This window comes from Cherax quadricarinatus, chromosome 28, assembly GCF_038502225.1.
Source record: "Cherax quadricarinatus isolate ZL_2023a chromosome 28, ASM3850222v1, whole genome shotgun sequence".
Classification (NCBI taxonomy): Eukaryota; Metazoa; Arthropoda; class Malacostraca; order Decapoda; family Parastacidae; genus Cherax; species Cherax quadricarinatus.
Genome location: NC_091319.1, coordinates 11,939,888 through 11,962,228, shown reverse-complemented (window position 1 = coordinate 11,962,228; position 22,341 = coordinate 11,939,888). Strand labels below are relative to the sequence as shown.

The window sequence follows — 22,341 nt, the reverse complement described above, 5'->3', positions numbered from 1 at the left end:
TAGCGGGGTCTTTGGGTGTTGAAAACTAGGTCAATGTATCTGTGATGCAAACCAAGCAATGTGTGTGTGTGTGTGTAAAAGAGAGAGAGAGAGAGAGAGAGAGAGAGAGAGAGAGAGAGAGAGAGAGAGAGAGAGAGAGAGAGAGAGAGAGAGATTGAGTGAATCGAGGTAAGATAACAGTTTTATCTGGTAAAAAAACATGTGGGAATTCTCGGCTGCAATACTGTAGAACTCCTAAATATAAAATGAAACAAGAGAGAGACAGACAGACAGTCAGACAGACAGAGAGACAGGCAGACAGACCACATTTAAGAGAGCCAATAAAAACTGTCGAAAAGGTCTGGGAAAAGCAGTTGTTAAAATCCACTAAAATGGTTAAAAGAATTACCAAAACAACTCAAACAACTGAAATGAAAATACGTACAATTTTTCCCCAACATGGGAGAACAATGATTGTCATAAAACTAATATAGATATATATATTATACTGAGAGACTCGCAGAGAGAGAGAGAGAGAGAGAGAGAGAGAGAGAGAGAGAGAGAGAGAGAGAGAGAGAGAGAGAGAGAGAGAGAGAGAGAGAGAGAGAGAGAGAGAGAGAGAAAGAGAGAGAGAGAGAGAGAGATGGAAATCAACTCAGAAATGATTGAAGTCAACAGGTAAAATAAAAAAAAAAAAAAAATTATCGAAGAAAAAAAAATATTTCTTTCCAACACCACACACACACACACACACACACACACACACACACACACACACACACACACACACAGGAAGCCAGAGGGACTCACGCAGAACGTTCAAGGTGATATTGGTGCTGACGGTGACCCCAAGTCCGTTCTCAGCCTCGCAGACGACGACGAGACCATTGTCTTCAGCCTCTGGTCTCACTTTCACCTTAGACCTGAGAACAAACACAAAAGAAGGCATGAAACCAGACACTGGGAGAGGCGACGGCAAATAAACAGAAGCCAGGTAACTGCTAAGCTAGAAGCAGCACATAGCATTTTGGTCACGAAAGGAGTTCGTATTATTATTATTAATTATTATTATTATTATTATTATTATTATTATTATTATTATTATTGAATTTCTCACATCTTATGGAAGACATTCTCAGATTCAGTTGAACAGGTTATGTATTCCGGTAGTGCAGCGTGAGGTCCATAATGGACTTTCTAGCAAGATATTTCAGAACTCAATAACACTCCTCTCGTATATCAAAATGGTATACAATGCCGACAGGTTGGTAGGTAAGACACATGTGCAACAGTTAGGCAACTTTATTTCGAAACGTTTCGCCTACACAGTAGGCTTCTTCAGTCGAATACAGAAAGAAGGCAGGAACAGTAGAGATATGAAGACGATGTAATCAGTCCATCACCCTTGAAGTCGTAGAATTTGAGGTTGTTAGTCCCTCAGCCTGGAGAAGTTCAGTTCCATAGTCAGGAACTATCTGAAGATCAAGCGACAGTGCGGAGACTTAAATACTGTCGGAAGAAGAGGTGCAAAGTAGTAGTAGTAGTGAGAATGTAGCCACTGAGAGGTCATGTCCCTCTCAGATCCAACAATTCTCACTTGAAAAAGCTTGTCCAAGGTATTTTCTGTACCAAGATGCCATGTGTTGCAGTGTCTGACAAGATGAACATCAAATTGGTATACAATACCGACAGGTTGTTAGGTAAGACACATATGCAACAGTTAGGCAACTTTATTTCGAAACGTTTCGCCTACACAGTAGGCTTCTTCAGTCGAATACAGAAAGAAGGCAGGAACAGTAGAGATGTGAAGACGATGTAATCAGTCCATTCCCTTGAAGCCCGATGCGTCAGTCCCCACCTGGAGAAGTTCAATTCCATAGTCAGAAACTATCTGAAGATCAAGCGACAGTGCGGGGACTTAAATACTGTCGGGACTTTTATACTGAGGGACTGACAACCTCAAATTCTACGACTTCAAGGGTGATGGACTGATTACATCGTCTTCACATCTCTACTGTTCCTGCCTTCTTTTTGTATTCGACTGAAGAAGCCTACTGTGTAGGCGAAACGTTTCGAAATAAAGTTGCCTAACTGTTGCATATGTGTCTTACATACCAACCTGTCGGTATTGTATACCATTTTGATGTTCATCTTGTCAGACACTGCAACACATGGCATCTTGGTACAGAAAACACCTTGGACAGCGTTTTCAAGTGAGAATTGTTGGACCTCTCAGTGGCTACATTCTCACTACTACTACTTCTACTCTGCACCTCTCCTTCCGACAGTATTTAAGTCTCCGCACTGTCGTTTGATCTTCAGATAGTTCCTGACTATGGAACTGAACTTCTCCAGGCTGAGGGACTGACAACCTCAAATTCTACGACTTTAAGGGTAATGGACTGATTACATCGTCTTCATATCTCTACTGTTCCTGCCTTTTTTCTGTATTCGACTGAAGAAGCCTACTGTGTAGGCGAAACGTTTCGAAATAAAGTTGCCTAACTGTTGCATATGTGTCTTACCTACCAACCTGTCGGTACTGTATACCATTTTTGATGTTCATCTTGTCAGACACTGCAACACATGGCATCTTGGTACAGAAAACACCTTGGACAGCCTTTTCAAGTGAGAATTGTTGGATCTGAGAGGGACATGACCTCTCAGTGGCTACATTCTCACTACTACTACTACTCTGCACCTCTCCTTCCGACAGTATTTAAGTCTCTGCACTGTCGCTTGATCTTCAGATAGTTCCTGCCTTCTTTCTGTATTCGACTGAAGAAGCCTACTGTGTAGGCGGAACGTTTCGAAATAAAGTTGCCTAACTGTTGCATATGTGTCTTACCTACCAACACTCCTCTCGAGAGCCGCCCAGAGTGTTTTGAAACTGCCCCACATAGATCTCTCTCCACAGTTGATGTTTTAATCTTGCTGTGTCTCAGCTTCGAGGTACCTTAGGTTCGTACACTATGCTCTCGAGATGCGAGAACCTTCAGTTTAGATCACCAAACCTCAAGATACGAAACATCTCAGCAACCTCGAACTAATGCCTCAAATTCGAATTTTGTGCTTCAGGTTCAAACTAGATCCGTGGAGGTTTGTCAGGATTCACTGATATTCTGTGTAACCTTTCCGCGTAGAGCAATTATATATCTATATATTTACTTGTCAAGAAAGAGCTTGATAAGTATTTTTAATACAAAACAATGCATTCCTTGTAACTTTTCTTCTGTATACATATTTTTACTTGTTATAAAATAGTAAGAATGAATGCCTCTCGCGATGCACATTTTACTAAACAGTTAAGTAGAACTCAATTAACTGATCAGATTCTAAAATGAATTTTGTCTCTGTCCCTTAAGTAACCTAACAACCTTAAAACATAGCCTTCCTAAAATTTGCGTCATGTAGCTTAATCCAACCCAGCCTATCATATATCGGCGTAAATTCGGTTAATTGTATTTTACTGAGCTCTAATAAATATATGAATTTCGTGATGCTCAGAGTGATTTTTTGCGGATTAACTGAGACAGTGAATTGACACTCAGCTTGTAGGGCAACATGGACGTTGATATATAAACCCAGATGACAAGCTCTGTCTAAAATTAATACGAGTTTTTCACAGTTACTGCTCTCCTTCAGGGGATGAAGGAGCTGGACTTAAATCTCCTTTCCCTGGATATAATGTAATTTATCTCCCATTTTTCCCCGCTACTGCACGACACTTCACGAATTTAGCGCTGCCACTTCCCCATAAATATAATGAGAGTACTCACTCGGTGATGGTGCCACCGTAGAGCCCAGGTGAGTGCTTGACGGAGGGGTCACCTAGCAGGTGTGCTCGGGTGTGCCAGGTGACGATGGAGGCTGGTACACTACTGGAGGTTTTACAGGTGATCTTCACCACCTGACCGGCCTCCACATTCTGTGGGCTGACAGATCCACTCACATCCCATGGTGCGACTGTGGGAGAAAACCAGGTGGTGACTGCCTGAGTAAAGAGGAGATAACTAGCAGAGTATAAGGTAATAACTGTGGGAGTATTGGATGTTAACTGGGAAATTAAAGGGTATATAATGCACAATAAAATGTGATTACTGGCAAAGTATAGGATTGTACCTAGAAGAGTAAAGGACGATAAATGTGTAACTAAACAGTCATAACTGGGTGACTGAAAGACGATAATTGAGAGAGTAAAGGGGAATCACTGGGAGTGTAAAGGGACTGATGATTCTAAAGGAAGAGTAATAAGTGATAGCTGGGTTATAGACGTATTAATCTGAAAGTCTTGCTGTTCACTCCATACCCATCATGTAGGTGACAGTCACTTTGTGCCCAACCTGTGTGTGGTAGTTACCCCTTATTCATCCTGTGGGTAGTAATCATACTACCAACATTTTCTGAACAGTAACGAAGAGCTTACAGATGCTCATGATAGACGGGACAAACTGAAGAGTTCCAGAATGTTAGAGAGAATTTTCACACTGTTCATATCAGTACATTCATATGGTAAATCTATCGGCAAATTTTAAAAATTTTTCCACTGTTCTCCCCGAGGTGCAGACGAGAAAGATACAATGTAACTTCCACCTAAGCAAAAAAGGAGGGACATGTTCCAAATCTGCGCACTGAAATAACCCTTACGAGAAAAGGAGATATACAGAGGAAAAATATACATAGTGAAGAAGCGGAGGGAATTAAATTTAAGAAGATATACCTCAGTTCGTATATATATATATATATATATATATGCAACAACTTAACTCTTAATCTTAGTTATATACATAACTCGGAATGTGTTTATAAAAATATATATAACTTGACAGCCTCTCCATGCTCTCATACAGGACAAATACACCGAGAGGCGTATTTCTTTCAGCGTATATATGCAGAGATTTTAGTTGTATCCCTATTTTAGGGATTAAAGTATTCGTGCCTTGTTGTGAAAATATAACATGTAGTGCAACAGCTGGGCACTTTTATTCTTCAGTCAAATACAGAGGCAACAGGAGCAACAACATTGATACCTAACTGTTGCACATGTGTCTAACTTATCAACTTGTCGGCATTTTATAACATTTTATAACATTTTATAACATTTTATAACATTTTATAACATTTTCAACATTACGTTGCATTACCTTCGTGTAGTCTAGAGGCTTCAGGACCTATTTACAAATACGATCCTTCCCTTCAATGGGGAAGAGTGCTTTAATGCTGGTAAAGGGCCCTTTGGTCCCCTTTTCAGATTATTCCTGATTATCCCTTATTCCCTAGGGACCTCTTGACCCCTGGGGATTTAGTGCTTCACTGTGAATATAACAGTAACTGTCATACTCCCTTCATATACACTATCAGTTTCCTCTCTTCATCAAAGAGAGAAATTGATATGTTCTTCCAATCAGCTCCTGATGAGCACCGACAGCCTGTTGCCTCAGGCGGTGAGGAAACAGCAGAAGTCGGTCATAGGCGCGGCATACGTAGAGAACAGAAGCTCTGCTTGAAGCTAGAGGGCGGCCGAGGCGGCGAGGGAGAAGTGAGGGAGGGAGGAATGAGGGAGAGGAAGGGAGGGAGGAAGAGAGTGAGGGAGGAAGAGAGAGTGAGGGAGTTAGCGCAGGGACGCGTATGCTGGGCGGCGCAGGACAGAGGTGGGCGGTGGGCGGCACCAGAGAGAGATACACGGCAGGACGAGGGAGAGAGGGAGAGCGGGAGGTGGCGGAGAGGGAGAGAAGGGAGGAAGGATAGAGAGAGAGAGGGAGGGATTGAGAGAAGGTTATAGAGGGAGAGAGAGGGGAGGGAGGGAGTAGGAGTGGAAGAGATTGGAGGAGGAACAGCTGAGAGAGAACGGGAGGAAAGAAGGTAGAGGTAGGAGGGAGGGAGAGAGAAAGAGAGCATGCTAGGCAGGGTGAGAGACAAGAGGAGGAGCATGTGAGAGTAGGGGTGAGGGAAGATGGCACTGAGAGAAAGAGAGAGAGACTGGATTAATGAATGAAAAGAGACGTGGGCGTCCCTGTGGAGGAAGAACAGAGTGAGAGCTGCACATGACTGTCAGTGATGGTCAGTTGTGGTAGTAGTGGTCGTGGTGGTGGTTGTGGTAGCTGGTAGTTTTTGAGGTTGTGGTGGTGGTGGTGGTAGTGGTGTTGGTTGTAGTGGTGGTTGATGTGGTAGGAGGGTTGGGGTGGTGATGGTGGTGGTAAGGGTGGGATGATAGTGGTAGTGGTAAAAGCTGGTGGTGGTGATGGTGGTAGCTGATGGTGAAAGGAAGCTGGTTGTGGTGGCGGTAATGGTGGTGGTGGTTATGGGGATGAAAATCATGGTGGTTGTGGTGTTGGTAATGGTGGGGGTTGTGGTGGTTATGGGGATGGAGATTATGGTGGTTGTGGTGGCAGTAGGAGGGTGGGGGATGATGGTGGTGGAGGTGACTGGGGTAATGGTGGTGGTAGATTGCTTTCGGGGTGGTGGTGGTGGTTGGCGATGATGGTGGTGATGGAAGTGGCAGTGGTAATTGTGGAGGAGGAGGAGGTGGTGGTGGTGGTGGTAGTTGTGGTGGTGGTAGTTGTGGTGGTGGTAGTTGTGGTGGTGGTGGTAGTTGTGGTGGTGGTGGAGGTAGTTGAGGTGGGGGTGGTCGTCGTCGTCGTAGAAGCAAAGGACTAGGGAGAACACATCTAAGAGGATGAAGATGTGTCAAGAGAGGCTGGTGCAACAGAAGCATCAGTACCAGCGGCGGCGGCAGCTGCAGTAGCGGCGGCGACGGCGGTGGCGGCAGTAGCGGCGGCGGCGGCGGCAGTAGCGGCGGCGGCGACGGACGCGCACACAACACTCAACACCAACTCTCAGGTATTAATTAAATTGTTAGACTCATACTTTCACATAAGTTAAATATTTGCCCCGGGAGCTGCGGTGTTGCTTTTGCATGCGTAGTTTACCAGTTCAGTGTTCACGAAGACGAAGGTGCAGAACCTGGATTTCGTTTTCATAATGTTTCGCTCTATGTATAAGGAAACTGTGTCACAATAAAAACTTGCTCTGTTCCTGTGTCTTGTCGTCATTACTGTCGGAGGTGCACCTTTCTACGATGAGTTTGCATGAGTAAGCTGGAGTTCTGGGACCTTAAAAGGACGGGAGTTGATTTTAACAGCTGTCAAAGGTCAAGAACTCTTGATCCAGGTAAATGGAATTAGGTTAATCTTTCTTTTAATAAACATGACTGCCTCTCATCTTCTAGGACCGAATGACGAGTAATAAACGTACACACAAATGACAGCAGGAAGTTGATATCTCACAAGTACTGATAGAGAGGTATGAGGGGATGATGAAGAAGTAACAATATAAGGGGCTGGAGGTATGAGGGAGGGGTGTGATGGGGATGGAAGGTGCTTTTAATCCCCCAATCCCTGAATTTCCTACCTTGCCTCTGTAATGTTTGATCTCCCAGGATGACTAATGCTTTAGTATATGTTCATATATGTTTATTATAGCTCTCTCCTTGTATGCATTTTATTTAATGCCCTGAGATCTTAGAGTCTCCACGATTCCAATTGCCCCTTGACGCTTGTTTAATTCTTCGGTAATATTTTATGATTTTATTAAAAATCTTCCTCTTACTACCTAGCAGTCTTTTCCATTTTTCAATGCTCCATTTCTATCTTACTGAAGTCACTTTTTGTAAGCTCTCTGAAATTAAGTCTTTCTTGCAGATTTCTCGTCACTAATTCCTTCACTGTGTAAATATTGTGATAAGCTTGTTACTTGTTGTATTAACTGTTGTGTATCAACGGAGCATTGCAATAAAACATATTAGTTATAAGAAGACAATGTTATATGCACACCATACAGACTCGTGCACACACATGCACTCGCATGTGCACTTATGTGCGTTCACATGAGTGAAAATGATCAAGCATATTCACGAAACAGGGAAAGTGCAGATGTTCAAATCTAGACTAATTGTGATGTTAGAGGGAAAACATCTAAAAAAAAAGACTAAAAGAGTTAAATTTGATATTAGAAAGCAAAAGACAAACTAGAGAAAACATGATCAACGCTTGCAGAATAATTTGTGAAGTTGAAAGAGGTTACAGGAACAGTCTCGGGACAAAGGTCATTTAGGAGCAATTGAGCTAAACTTGAACATCAGGAATAAAAAACTGAGGAAGTAGTGGATGCTGGCCCGATACAAAGTTTCAAGTTAAACAGGTTAGGAATCAGCAACGGTAGAGTCAAGAGCGGAGACTGAACCCCTGTAAGCTAGGTATATGTACACACACACACACACACATACACACTCAGACGACCTTTCAAAACTCACGCTCATGCATTCTAAGGATTAAAGTGAATTTAACGGCTTCGGATTTAGCATCACTGACGATAAGAACACCTGATCCAACTTCAGTGAGCCTGGCAGTCACGACAACCACCACCAGCTAACGTCATCACTTTGGAATGTCCCAAGGTTCTCAACTATCTTAAGACGCTGCCTCCCCATTCATGGGATCTCTGACTTGAATAACGTTTTCACGGTCTCCTTTGTTAACATGGATTCCTTGCTCAGTCAGAGTCAAGAGGATTCAATGAGGCTATTTACGGAGGCAAATTACCATTAACTTTTTCTATGTTGTTGTGCAATTGCAACTGAAGTGATAGGTCATTCTCCCTATTCTCCTATAATTTCAAGTTCTGAATTAAGGCATTGTATTATTTTCAGGAATAGCTATTGCCACAATCAAGTTTAAATTTTATCATTAAATTCTTGAATCAGGGTAACATTGAGAGGCAACTTGCCGAAAACACAGCAACAGGTGTTTGTGAATTAAAAAGTGTTGCAATACCAGGGACGATTAGTGAAACAAGCTCGGGAACGGAAAAACTTATTAAAAAACTTGAGATTTATAAGCTGCTTAAGTCGTGATTCCCAGTTTCTCCCTCACGATCTCAGTGTTCCCCACAAGGTCTCGTCCTTAATTCCGTCTCCGCTGGAGCGAAATCTTTTAAGCTTCCCTAGTCACTGAGCCTTTGATTGAATTCCTGGCGATATCCTCATCGTCCTCCTGGAGTTTCCCAGCAAAAGTTTACAGATTTAATTAATTAATGTTTGCAAATCATCTCGTGTGATGGAACTTGATATGGAAACAGCTCAACTATATTCATTCACTATAACTATCATATAAAATTGGGTAACAGCACACTGCTGATATACCCAAATTTGTTTTCCACTCACAGTAACAGTGGAACGAATGTGTTGTATAACCGGTATTGATATTCGATTTTTTTGGTATCAAAAACGAATTTGTGAACAAATTAGTTAGTTTCTTACTAATTGTTTTAACTGTCACCTTTACAAATAGAATTAATTCTCGACCTTTGAAAGGTTATGAGCCGAGCGAGGTCTGTATTGTGTTATCAGACACAAAATATTGTCAAACCTGATAATTTCCTTCCAGTCTTTTTATTTTACTGTGAATTGAATTTATGGGTAATATCGTTATATTTTAACCAACACATATTTTTATCACAGGTTTATAGGAAAATATTACGAGTGGACTTTAAGCACATCACCAATTTTAGGCTCGATACTTCGCTCGCTAATCGCGAGATTAGTGATGGTATTCAGGAAAGGCAGACTCAGAGGTACATTCAAACCAGAAAGGTCCATAAAGCATGTGGGGAATGGAAGGTAATCAAATTTGATCCGAGGAAGACAAGACTGCTGTATATTTTTGCATCAGGAACCCTCTTTGAATAACCTTAGAAGGACATTTAACCAAATGTTTCATTTTGGTTGTCTGGTACAGTCATAATTACTCACATTCTTTCTGTCTTCGGTTTCAGATGATTAAAACACGCTGCGATCCTCCATAGAAATTACTTGTTATAGTTTCTTTTTTGGGAGCCTTCTGCACCGTTCAGGAGAAGGATAAGAGGGATAAGAGGTGAGACCAAGAGTTAGAGATCAATCTCTCATTCTCTTCTAGATGAATATATCGACACATGTGGAAACACACGCCTTTCGTCTCATAGTTTCATTTTCTTATTTCTCTCATAAGAGTAGCATTTTTTGTCCTCATCTTTCACAAGAACACAGTGCAATGTTCTCATCTTCCTCCCTCGGGCTGTGCACTGCTCGATTCTTCACATACTCATAACAAATTTCATTATCTTGTAAACTAGAAAATGAGCGGAAGCCTCATGACCGTGTATATTCCATTTAATGGAACTTATCATGTGGATAAGTTAATTATTCAGGAGTTTCATTCCAACTAATTTTTAATATGTGAGGGAAGCTCAACCTTTCACTCAGTATTCCTTTATAATTTCAGCTGCGTCTCAGAATTTTTAATTGAATGCTCTCTCAGGAAAATTTTTTAATTATCTAGTGGATTTTAATACTCTCGAATGTGTATTCGTGGGTTTCTCCTTGTGATGAACAGTAGGGTTCATTTGATGTTGTCAATTACCTCTGTGTGTTGCGGTCTTTTTCTTTGATGCCCGGCATATGAGACCATGAAAACCAAATTGGTCTTCCGATGCACTACTTCCTCAGATACACATGTGTTAGCTGAGGATTTGAGGTATTAACTGAAATGTTATATAAATGCCAGTGAAGTGAGTGTTGAGACGAGTTCCAAGATAGGAATTAAGGGCAGCCAAGAGGAATCCTTTGTAAGAGGAGCTCTTACAGTTAGGAGAAATTCTGTCTTTCTCAGACACTCTCCTGCGTTGTTGAGGCGATTCTCTCTACTATTGAACTATCCGTTGGGAACTGTTCCTGGTCATAGGTAAAGTTGGCCTGGCGGAGAGGCTATCGAGTGTGCGATACTGAATAAAACCTTTGCTAAACTGCTTAGCATTAATCCTAGCAATTTAGCTCAAGAGCTGTTTTGAAGAATCTCTCACACAAGTTTACTAGATGTAAGCCATGGGCAATTTAGCTTGCGGACTTCCAGTCAACCAAGTCTAACTGGCATCATTGCTTAAACAAACTGAGATTTTTCTGAGAAGAGAATGCTTGCTTAGAGAATATCACCTCCAGAAATTAGTCCAATGCAATCAGATACAAACCTTAGGATATGAATTAACCTACGAATAACTAGAGATCTTTTCGGTATCCAAATCATCTAGTTTCTATTCCACCCTTCTCAGATCGTTGACAGTTTCCTCTTACCTGGGGAGCTTTTCCTGATACTAATAAATTGGCTGAAATTATTTTGCATTTTGGAGAGGTTGAAACTAGTGCCTGAGCCTCTCCCTGTGACATCTCTAGTTTCTGGAGATCCACTAACATGGACTCTCTTGTACTTATCACTGTGTTGTTTTCCAGTAATAAGATGTTAATTTTGGTGTTCGGGCTGCTGATAGACCGAAGATAAGGCAAGATGATTTTCCCTCTTGGACACCTAAACAAATCCATCAAATCTCTGCTGTATCCAATTCAAACGGGGAAACGGGCTAACATGGTTATCCAATCCACATTGCACTTTAATTATATACAGAATTCATTCTTGAAGTCGAATATTAATGAATACTACCATATCATTATACTAATATCATTATACTACCATATCATTATGCTAAAGGATATCAAAGCCAGTCTCATACGGTCGAAACACTTTTGCAACGTCTGTACCTGACATGTGATATTACCAGCAACAATGGAAAACAAACCATGGTTTGTTTGTAATCGTGTTATCACGATTTCGTGAGTCAACGACACTAGCTCTGATTCCCTAAATAGCAATATTGGATATCATAGCCTTTTCATTTCTCTTCAAAAATATATCGTTTCTTGTGCAGCTTGCTGGAGGATCATTCTTTATGTTTCTTTTCGAATCATGCTCGAATATAAGGGGATTCTGTGTCGTACGGGACATTATTAGTGAGCCATCTCAGACATAACCGTATCCTTCTAGTAATTGCTATGTCTTCTTAGATTTGAATGGTGCACGTCCAGTTACAGTTTTCTAACGATCTAAACGAGAAAGAAGTCGAAGAAGCGAGATTCAGAGCACACACCTTTTTCTATCTCCGTTAAATGGCAGAATGAAGTTTGTTGACAGGTACAGCTGATGATTGATCTAGCTGCTAATTGGACTAGCTGATTACCATCAGTGGATTATAGCCGTAAATACATTACTGAGAATATTCCGTCTCAGTCCGCCATGAACTTACTGTGTCTCTCACAGTTTGCCTCGCTTCTCACGGAAATTATCTTAAAAAAAGAAATCTCCTTCAGCGAAATTAATTTGATTGTCTAGCTTCAGGGACTGACAGCACAATGGGGTAGAAGGATGAGTAATTCATTCCCGTCACTGGAGCTTTCACTGTTCTTTAATTGCCCTTGAAAACTTCTTGGAATAGCAAACACGAACCCACCCACATGGAGAAGAAAGTAGTTCTGTGTGTATTTCGGTCTGCCACTTAAACCTTCAGTATTCTGCTGAAGAAGGCTTAAGAGTGATGCCAAAACACACAGTTCTCTATTTTTTTTTTTGTTATCTAAGTGTAGGTTCGTTTCTGCAGTTGACTATTGTTGGCAAAGTCATGGAAAGTTAGTTCACCATATACTGTCTTTTCTTTCTTCTGTACACCTGATATACTTATGATGAAGATAGAAACTTAAACAAAAGATGCCTTAATTAACAAAGGATTTCTTCAAAATGTTTTTAAAAAATTCTTCCCTTATTAGGACTAATAAACCCTTGTTATTATTTTCTCTTCCCTTAGTCTTTCATTGCTCTCTGGACGCCATCCTCCTCTTTCTCCTCTTCTAATGATATGTCCCGTTGATGTCGTAGCTGAGGAACGACTTGTCTGCTTCACTTTTGTTAAATCCACCAATCCAGTTCAACCTAAATATATCTCCGCTTGTCTGGAAATTCATTCAGTTTTAATTTCATTGTCTGAGATTACGGTCTCGGCCAGATGCTAAATATAATTTACCTGATCGTGTCGTCCCGTTCGCAGCCGCTGCTCATTATAGAACTTGAAACATTTTGATTTATTTGTTAACGCCGTGAAAGTATTTTTCTGTTTTTTTGTTTTTACTGAAGATCCAAATATGATTTTTGAGAGGTTTTCCGCTTCACTTCTGATGATGTGATCAGAGATCAAAGACTTAGTAATAAAGGTTTAGCTTACGCTCTGTTCCCGTCAACAGGTTTTTTTTATCGGCGTCTGCAGATTTCAAAATAGATTTTCATATGCATTTTGCACTATCGTGTCTGATGGCATTGCAGCTTGCAAATTTCATTGTGCGTCAGGCAGCCCAGGCCGTCGACTGTTGCTAAGATTCGTGGGAAAATCTATCGTACACTACAACAACAACAAAAAAAGATATACATCGCACTCTTACTATGTTCTTGTACAAGTTAGTCTGAAGTAGAATTATTCTGTCTCGTACTTGCTTCTCTAGTCAACCAATTTTCAGGTATATATACTCAATACACACACACACACACACACACACACACACACACGAGTGCACCACCAGATGATTAGCTTCCCAGTGGGAAAAACAATTACCTAAGATTATGCAAAATTCTCATATACTCATATTTAAATTCTGCAAAAGAAAACCAACCAAGGATTTCAGCCCAAAATGCACGTAAAATAAAATAACTGATTAAATCTTTTGAGAGTTTGAACATAGTTAGCTAGCTTGTGTTCCTTGAGGTGGAGGGAGAGGAGGAGAGGAAGTGAAAGGCTAATATTCAGGTGACCTCCAAATATAAAGTTGATTCATTCACAAACTTGTCTTGAGCTTGTTACTGAGAAGCGCAACAGCACGCAGGTACACACTCTCATTGACCGGCCTCGTTCATTCATGATTCTGGCGAACCCGTTTTCTGTTACGCACGACCCCGCCCAGGCTAGACCAGGGCGGCTTTAATATCTGCCTTCTGGGAAAGCGTGGCCCTTGACTCTCTCTCTCCATCATCTGCGCATGCATACTCTTTCCCCCAATCCCCCAATCCCTCCCTCTCTCTCTCTCTCTCTCTCTCTCTCTCTCTCTCTCTCTCTCTCTCTCTCTCTCTCTCTCTCTCTCTCTCTCTCTCTCTCTCTCTCTCTTTCTCTCTCTCTCACTCACAGTTCTTTACTCATTCTCTATTATTACTCTACATTCTGCACATTTTATGGCCTCATAAAATTCCGCCATCATTAAAAAATACATATACCAAGCTAAAACGAAGATTAAAAGAAATTTATGGTTGGCACCGTCACGGCGCTGTGGATGAAGTTAAACACATTTGGGTCTGACCAGTAACTAGATGGGTGATTGTAGACACTGGAAAAAGACTTACCACAGGAAGGACCTGTTGGGTTCCAGGGAAAAAGGAAACGTGAGTAAGAAACACACACACACACACATACACACACACACACACACACACACACACACACACACACACCATTGACACACACACGCACATATACATACACTCACACTCACATACATGCTATGAATCGACCCCTGCAACCACAAATATGTGAGTACAAATAGGTGAGTACACAGGGATGTTAGGAAGTATGCCTTCAGTCACAGTTGTCAGGAAGTGGAACAATCTGGTGAATGATGTAGTGGAGGGAAGATTATACACATAGCTTTAAGAAGAGATACGATAAGACTCATGGAGCAGGGAGAGTGAACCTATTAGCGACCAGCGAAGAGGCTGTGAATCGACTCCTGCGACCACAAATAGGTGAGTACACACACACACACACAAACCACACACACACACAAACACACACACACACAAACACTCACAGTTGACGTTTAGTATGGCTTGTCCGACGATTGGAGTGCTGGTGGCCAGGTTTGTAGCCTCGCAACTGATGGCTTCACCGTTGTCTGAAGCGTTAACTCTCACGGCAGCCAGGGCCGTGGTCAAACTCCCCTCGCTCTCCACCTTCACCTCGTCCAACAGCTCGTTACCCTTGTACAGCCTGAGGGGAGGAGAGATATGATTGACTTTTAAATGATGTCAAGGATATACGAATTCGTGTAGGTGAGGGAAGGTGGTTTATGGGAAGGGAAAGTTAAGGTGGTGTAGAGGACTTAGTTGTTTTGGGAGGTAGAGAAAAAGCACATCTATAGAATGAAGAACAATGTTTAGGGAAGGTAGCATATTGGGTGAATGGAAGTAAAAATAAGAAAAAATGAGTAAACAAAATACGACACCTGAAGTGCTGTATCGGGAGCTGGTGGTGGTGGTGGTGGTGGTGGTGGTTTTGTGTGGTGGTGACAGTGATGGTGGTGGTTCAGTATCAGGAGGTGGTGTTGTGTTAGATGACAGTGATAGTCTTTTGTGTAAGGGAAGTTAGGTCTCGGCCTCAAGTATTTGGTCTATGAAATGTTTGTCCATTATACTATACAAACGAGTTCGTGTGTGTGTGTGTGTGTTCATGAATCCTCATACACCTGAGGACAAACGCGAGTGTGTATGTTTAAAACACTTTACAATTCCATCAGAAATGATCAAAGGCATTCACCAGTCCGCTCAGTTTGCCATTTAAATTACAATACCAAGGGAGGTCGTTGTTGAAGGTCACGTTCTCTGTGGTTTGTTTACTCTCAGCAGGTGCTGCGAGCCATTTACTGAGGATTGTTTACACACGTTAGTTAAGCCCCAAACAAGCTCGTAATGCCTAGATGCTCCCAGCTATATGTCAAGGAGCCCATCCGTGATTGACAGACTGTGAATGTGTCTTGGCAACCAGCACTTGAGTACATACACAGAGAGGAGTTTGATTCTGTTGCAACAACATATACTCAAGCAGAGGTGATTATCTCTTAGCTAAGGGTAATAAGCCGACAGTTTGTTTTTCTTTGTCTTAACGTGATATAGTTATCAATTGATGTGATCTCTCAGTCAAGAGTATATACATCGAGAGGTGTGTATCTCTCGGTAAAGAGTGTATACATCAAGAGGTGTGTATCTCTCAATCAAGGACACATGCACCGAAAGGTATGTATTTCTTGCTGTATATACGCTGAGAGTTAGTTTTAATCCCTGTTTCAAAAATTAAGGTATTCTTGATATTAGTTCATGCTGACATCCAGCCATAAAGTTTCACAAGCCTTTAGAGGCTAGAAACACATCAAACTAACATTGCATCCGAGAAATACGCGAGACAGAAAGGTCATGAGATCTCATTTACAAGTTGCTGTAGTTAATCCTTTAAAAAAGGCTACGCTAAATGAAAATTTTACAAATTCATGGATTCGCGACACCTCTGCTGTTGAAACAAATGAAGCACGAAACATTCTCAGAGAGATACTGGGTTCTGTTAACTATTATATATATATATATATATATATATATATATATATATATATATATATATATATATATATATATATATATATTAGTAGGTAGTAGGTTGGTAGAGAGCAGCCGTCCAGGGAGGTACTACCGTCCTGCCAAGTGAGTGTAAAACGAAAGCCTGTAATTGTTTTACATGATGGTAGGATTGCTGGTGTCTTTTGTCTGTCTCATAAATATGCAAGATTACAGGTAAGTCTTGCTACTTCTACTTACACTTAGGTCATACTACACATACATGTACAAGCATATATATACACACCCCTCTGGGTTTTCTTCTATTTTCTTTCTAATTCTTGTTCTTGTTTATTTCCTCTTATCTCCATGGGGAGGTGGAACAGAATTCTTCCTCTGTAAGCCATGCGTGTCGTAAGAGGCGACTAAAATGCCGGGAGCAAGGGGCTAGTAACCCCTTCTCCTGTATATATTACTAAATTTAAAAGGAGAAACTTTAGTTTTTTCTTTTGGGTCACCCCACCTCGGTGGGATACGCCTGGTATGTTGAAAGAAGAAAGATATATATATATATATATATATATATATATATATATATATATATATATATATATATATATATATATATATATATATATATATATATATACATATATATATATATATATATATATATATATATATATATATATATATATATATATATATATATATATATATATATATATATATATATACATATATATGCAATAAGATCACAGTAAACAGGCGATTTTAAAATATGCAAAACAACCACTGTGAAAGAGTAGTGAAATTCCAAGCGCTTTCGTCACTTCTCACATTGTCAAGGAACTATGAAAGTAATACATCAAAGGAAGGCAATTAAACGGCTTAGACCACACCTCACAGTCAACTCTCACAACAAAGAAACACCTGACGCGGGACAATACCGGACTCATAAGAAAAGAGGAACACTGCAGTAGGTCCGCTGGTCCAACTAGACTAGACAGGTCCTCACGACAACCCACCAACAAATCATTCTACCCAAGAAATAAGGTTTATTATTTGTCCAATGTATTATTAAACTCTAATCAAATTTAATTAATTATAAATGAATCTGATTTATATAAACCTAAGGAAATATTCATATTATTTTCAAAACTGCTTTTTATGAAACAAGATTCAGTTATATTTCTGTTAACCATGGACTTGCTTGATACAACTTTCTCAACTTTTTGAAAATCAATTGGATGGTTAAAGTCTCTCACATGAATAAACAGAGCATTGGAATCTTGTCCAGTTCTAATGCTATATTTATGTTGTTTTAATCTAAGCTCGAGAGTTTTACCACTTTGACCATAATAAACTTTATCGCAAATTTTACAAGGAATCTTATAGACACATCCGTCAGCATTTTGGGGGGAATTCTTTATCAAAAGTTTTTTTTTACTGTATCAAGAGGTGTGGTCTAAGCCCTTTAATTGCCTTCCTTTGATGTACTACTTTCATAGTTCCTTGACAATGTGAGTAGTCACGAAAGCGCTTGGAATTTCACTACTCTTTCACAGTGGTTGTTTTGCATATATATATATATATATATATATATATATATATATATATATATATATATATACAGTATATGTATATATATATATATATGCATACATACATATATACATACATACATACATAGTGTGTGTATTTTGTTGACTTTAAGGAACTCATTAATGACTAAGTGGTAGTGTAGATTATTCAGGTGTGCGTGTTGACAACCTGGAGTCTACTGGTGTGTATATATGTGTGTGTGTGTGTGTGTGTGTGTGTGTGTGTGTGTGTGTGTGTGTGTGTGTGTGTGTGTGTGTCTGTGTGTGTGTGTGTGTGTGTGTGAGTGTGTGTGTGTGTGTGTGTGTGTGTGTGTGTGTGTGTGTGTGTGTGTCTGTGTGTGTGTGTGTGTCTGTGTGTGTGCGCGCGCGCTCGCGCCTGCGTCCATGTGATTTTTACATGTTCGATAATTTGGTAATTAAGGTCATTCGTCTATAAAACACAGAAATAAGAAGAAAATTGGAATGGCTATACAACCATAATGATAAAAAAATGGAAACTGAGTAGGAAAATGTTTAGATAAACCAATTTCGCGTAAAGTGACAAATCATAATAGTATTTATATCAGATCAGTAAAGAACAAACATTGACCTGTAAATATACAATATTGTTTATTATTCCATCTCTCATTCTTTCTCTCATTTATCCACTAGAACCATCAGTACTTACGTAAGATCAGGGCTGGGGTTGCCACCGCTGCAGGTGCACCGTACAATCACCTTGTCACCTGCTTTCGCCTGTCCCTCAGTCTCAATCGTCACCTCAGGTATGCCTGGTCGCTCTGTTGACAATGAAAAAAAGATATATGTGTGTATTTCTATAATATACTTTTTTTTTTTAAATCCACCTACCTCTGTTTCTCGATTTATTTGTCTTACCTCTCTCCCTTTTCCTATGTATTTATTTTTTACTCTCTCTCTCTCTCTCTCTCTCTCTCTCTCTCTCTCTCTCTCTCTCTCTCTCTCTCTCTCTCTCTCTCTCTCTCTCTCTCTCTCTCTCTCTCTCTCTCTCTCTCTCTCTTTCTCTCTCTCTCTCTCTCTCTCTCTCATACCTGGAGTTTACCTGCAGAGGGTTTCTGGGGTCTGAGACCAGGCCTCATGGTGGATTAGGGTCTGATCAACCAGGCTGGTACTGCTGGCCGCACGCAAGCTGACGTACGAACAACAGCCCGGTTGGTCAGGTACTGACTTTAGGTACCTGTCCAGTGCCTTCTTGAAGATAGCCAGGGGTCTATTGGTAATCCCCCTTATGTATGCTGGGAGGCAACTGAACAGTCATGGGCCCCGGACACTTACTGTGCTGTCTCTCAGTGTACTCGTGGCGCCCCTGCTTTTCATCATTTGTTCTTCTTATCCCAACCAAACACAAACATGTTTTTGTTTAGTGGCAAGATCTACTGACATACATGGTAGAAAGACACGTAGTAGAGCATAGGGCAAAACGTCATTTTTCATAACCACAAACATGTTTATCAAGACATAAGCACCTCCCACCTGAATTCGCATTGTTTTGAATCCAAGTCAATTCAAGCTCAGTCGACTGACAATAGATTCGGGATAAAAAAAAAACGAATCGGGTCATTGAACCATTTTCCATTTGTTCTGGTAATACAATATTACTGCCTCTCCCAGAAATATAATTGAAAATAATACATATACATAATGAATATCGTATATTCGAGAGGAATATGCATTATGTATATAATTTCTCTCTTTTGATGTGTTTTTTTTTTTAGAATGTAAATGGTCTCTACGAGTGCTATTATTTAACATTGCCTACGCACATATACCCACATGCGTACATGAATATCTGTCCAAGCACATATGTGTTCATTAATATTTACCCACACGCACACATACGTTCACACATTCACACGCCCACAAATTTATTTACTACAAAAATTATGTTTCTTACTTTAAACTAAACCAGTTCTCTTTCGGAATGTAACCCATTTCTCACCCTTTGAATGTAATACATTACCTTTAATGTGTGATTCATTATCATCGCCGAATGCAATCCATTATTACCCATTACCTTCCCAGGAATGTAACATTACCTTCCCTAAATGTAACCCATTACCTTCCCTGAATGTAACACTTTCTCTTAAAATAATGCCTTTCCCACCATCTGAATGCAATATTTTTCCTCAGAAAATATCCCATTCAGTACCCTGAGTGAAACCCATTCTTAATTACCTTAATTATTTTAATGATTTCAATTATCTCAAGTACAATAATTGCCACCTCAATAATAGCTCGACTCCTTTACAACAAACTCCTGATTCAGTAACGAGGTTTAGATTTTAATTAGTAATTAATATTTTTTACTGATATTTATATTTATTTTTATTAATCTTATTTAACTTGGATTATTTTGATTATGAGTACAGAATGTAGTCAAAATATAATTGTATTTATTTGCAGTCTATCACTGTAAAGTATTATTGCTAATTTCCAAATTAATAACGCTAACTTAACGAGCTATAAAACTAACTTCCAAATTATTTATGCTAGCCTTCAAATTCATAGTTATTAATGATAGTAATAATGTTCCTGTAACCCGTAGGGGCCATACATCGCCTGGGGACCTGTGAAGAGATCACGTTATACCAGAAAGAAGCAGCTTCCATTCCTGCTGTCAAGAACCCGTCACTAGAACCAAGGCAGTTCCACTGACTATATTTTCTTTTGGTCAATGAACACGAAATATGAATATACTGTCTTGAAATACAACATTAATGAAGGTTTTAAAAATTATACGAATTTGTTTTCCTGGTCGGTGACCTGCTTCCATATGTGACTTTTTTTCATATGTGACATGGTTCTATATGTGACTTTTTTCATATGTGACTTCTTTTCATATGTGACCTGGTTCCATGTGCTATGGGAAATAAATCATGTATCTATTGCAGAACGGGGATTACCCATTACAATGCCAAAGATTATCGTAAAAACTGAGCCCGTGTCTAAAGTTTTCTCTTATTTAAAGTCGGTAAGGGGTATCACGTAAGAGGATCGAGCCTCGAGTAGTCTATGAATTGTATGAACCAGGAGTGTTTAGAGCTTCACGTCAAGCATTGTGTATAAGATACAAAAGGTTAAGAGAGAAACGCCCTGTTGATGTTTCGCTAAATTCTGAGCTCAGAGCAAGTAAGTTCCCTGGGAAAATCTCCTCAAATCATGGACATTAATATTAGTCAATGAGATGAGAGGAAGAAACTATGTCTGCTAATTAAGATGTTACCTTATTAAGCTAATTTGGTGTGTGTGTTTGTGTGTGAGATTTTACTCATTACAGGAATGGCAGCTGCAGATATATATCTTGGACAATTATTGAGTCAGGTTTGATTTGTCACTGAAAAAGTAATTTATTTTGACACTGCAGCTCAAGACAGTTTGAGATAAGTCTATTGAGATTTGGTTATTAATTACGCCATCCTTTAAAATTTCATTCAACTTGTTGGCTGGTGTACTGTAGTTACAGCCTGTCGACTACGCAAGGGTCAATAAAGCTGCGTGTGATTTGAGCACTATCAGGGGCTTAAAGTTAATTCTCAGCGGGTATACACACAGATAAGGTTAATCTATAAAATAAGGGTTAAAGTTCACACTCAGTGTGTATACACTGAGAGATACACAATTCTCAGCGTGTATCACTCAGTGGCTCAACTTGTCAGTGTTACGTACATTTCACATGAGTCTCAGCGTTCACCCAGCTACCAGAGATTTTCTTTGTTTAAAGTGAATGACAATCAGCACTTGTAAAAGGAGTGGATACAAGGACGTAGTGTTGACATTAACTCAGGAAAAAGGAGTGGATACAAAGGCTTAGTGTTGACATTAATGCAGAAAAGACATGTGCAGAAAGAGGTGTAGAATTTATCAAGCCAAAGACAACATCATTCTTTCACTTAATAGAGCACCACACAGGGCGAAACGTTGTCAGAATGAAAGCTTGTTTTGCAGTTGTGTCTTTTCCCGTGAAAGAAATATCACCGTTAAATATATTACTCGAGAAATATCCCGTCTACCATTTCCATCAAAAGCCTCCGCATAAATCCCAACATCTCAGCATGAGAAATCCCTTTGGAGATTTTTCGGAATGCTTCAGTTCCACATAAAAAGAAGCCGGGGGAGTTAATTCTTCGACTACACAATATATAAGTGAGTATTACTTAGTGGGGAAATAATGCCGGGAGGGAGTGTTGCTGAAATGCCCGAATGTCAGAGGTACCTGTTGATCCACGCCGCACTCTACGCATATTACGGCTATCATCTTTAAGGCTCGCGCAGGTTGAACATGCGGCACGCGGCTGTCTGCGCCTGCTTGCTTGCTTGCTTTCTCTCTCTCTCTCTCTCTCTCTTTTTCCCCCCTTCCCTCGCCTGCCTGTTTCATTTGCTCTCTGTCCCTCCCCTCCCTACCTTCCTCCCTCTCTTCCTCTCTCTCTCTCTCTCTCTCTCTCTCTCTCTCTCTCTCTCTCTCT

At 40.2% G+C, this 22,341-nt stretch overlaps 1 protein-coding gene across 3 annotated transcripts in view; it reads right to left on the bottom strand.

Moving 5' to 3' along the window:
- Nucleotides 1-22,341, bottom strand: part of LOC128693160 (synaptogenesis protein syg-2-like) — a 183,956-nt gene that overhangs the window by 18,983 nt on the left and 142,632 nt on the right. For all 3 annotated transcript variants that reach the window (XM_070089398.1, XM_070089400.1, XM_070089399.1), the window contains exons 10-13: nucleotides 18,528-18,639; nucleotides 14,744-14,922; nucleotides 3,759-3,945; nucleotides 790-902 (exon numbers count right to left, since the gene is read on the bottom strand). In XM_070089398.1, coding sequence (XP_069945499.1) covers nucleotides 790-902; nucleotides 3,759-3,945; nucleotides 14,744-14,922; nucleotides 18,528-18,639 — 591 coding nt within the window. The remainder of the gene's footprint in view (nucleotides 1-789; nucleotides 903-3,758; nucleotides 3,946-14,743; nucleotides 14,923-18,527; nucleotides 18,640-22,341) is intronic.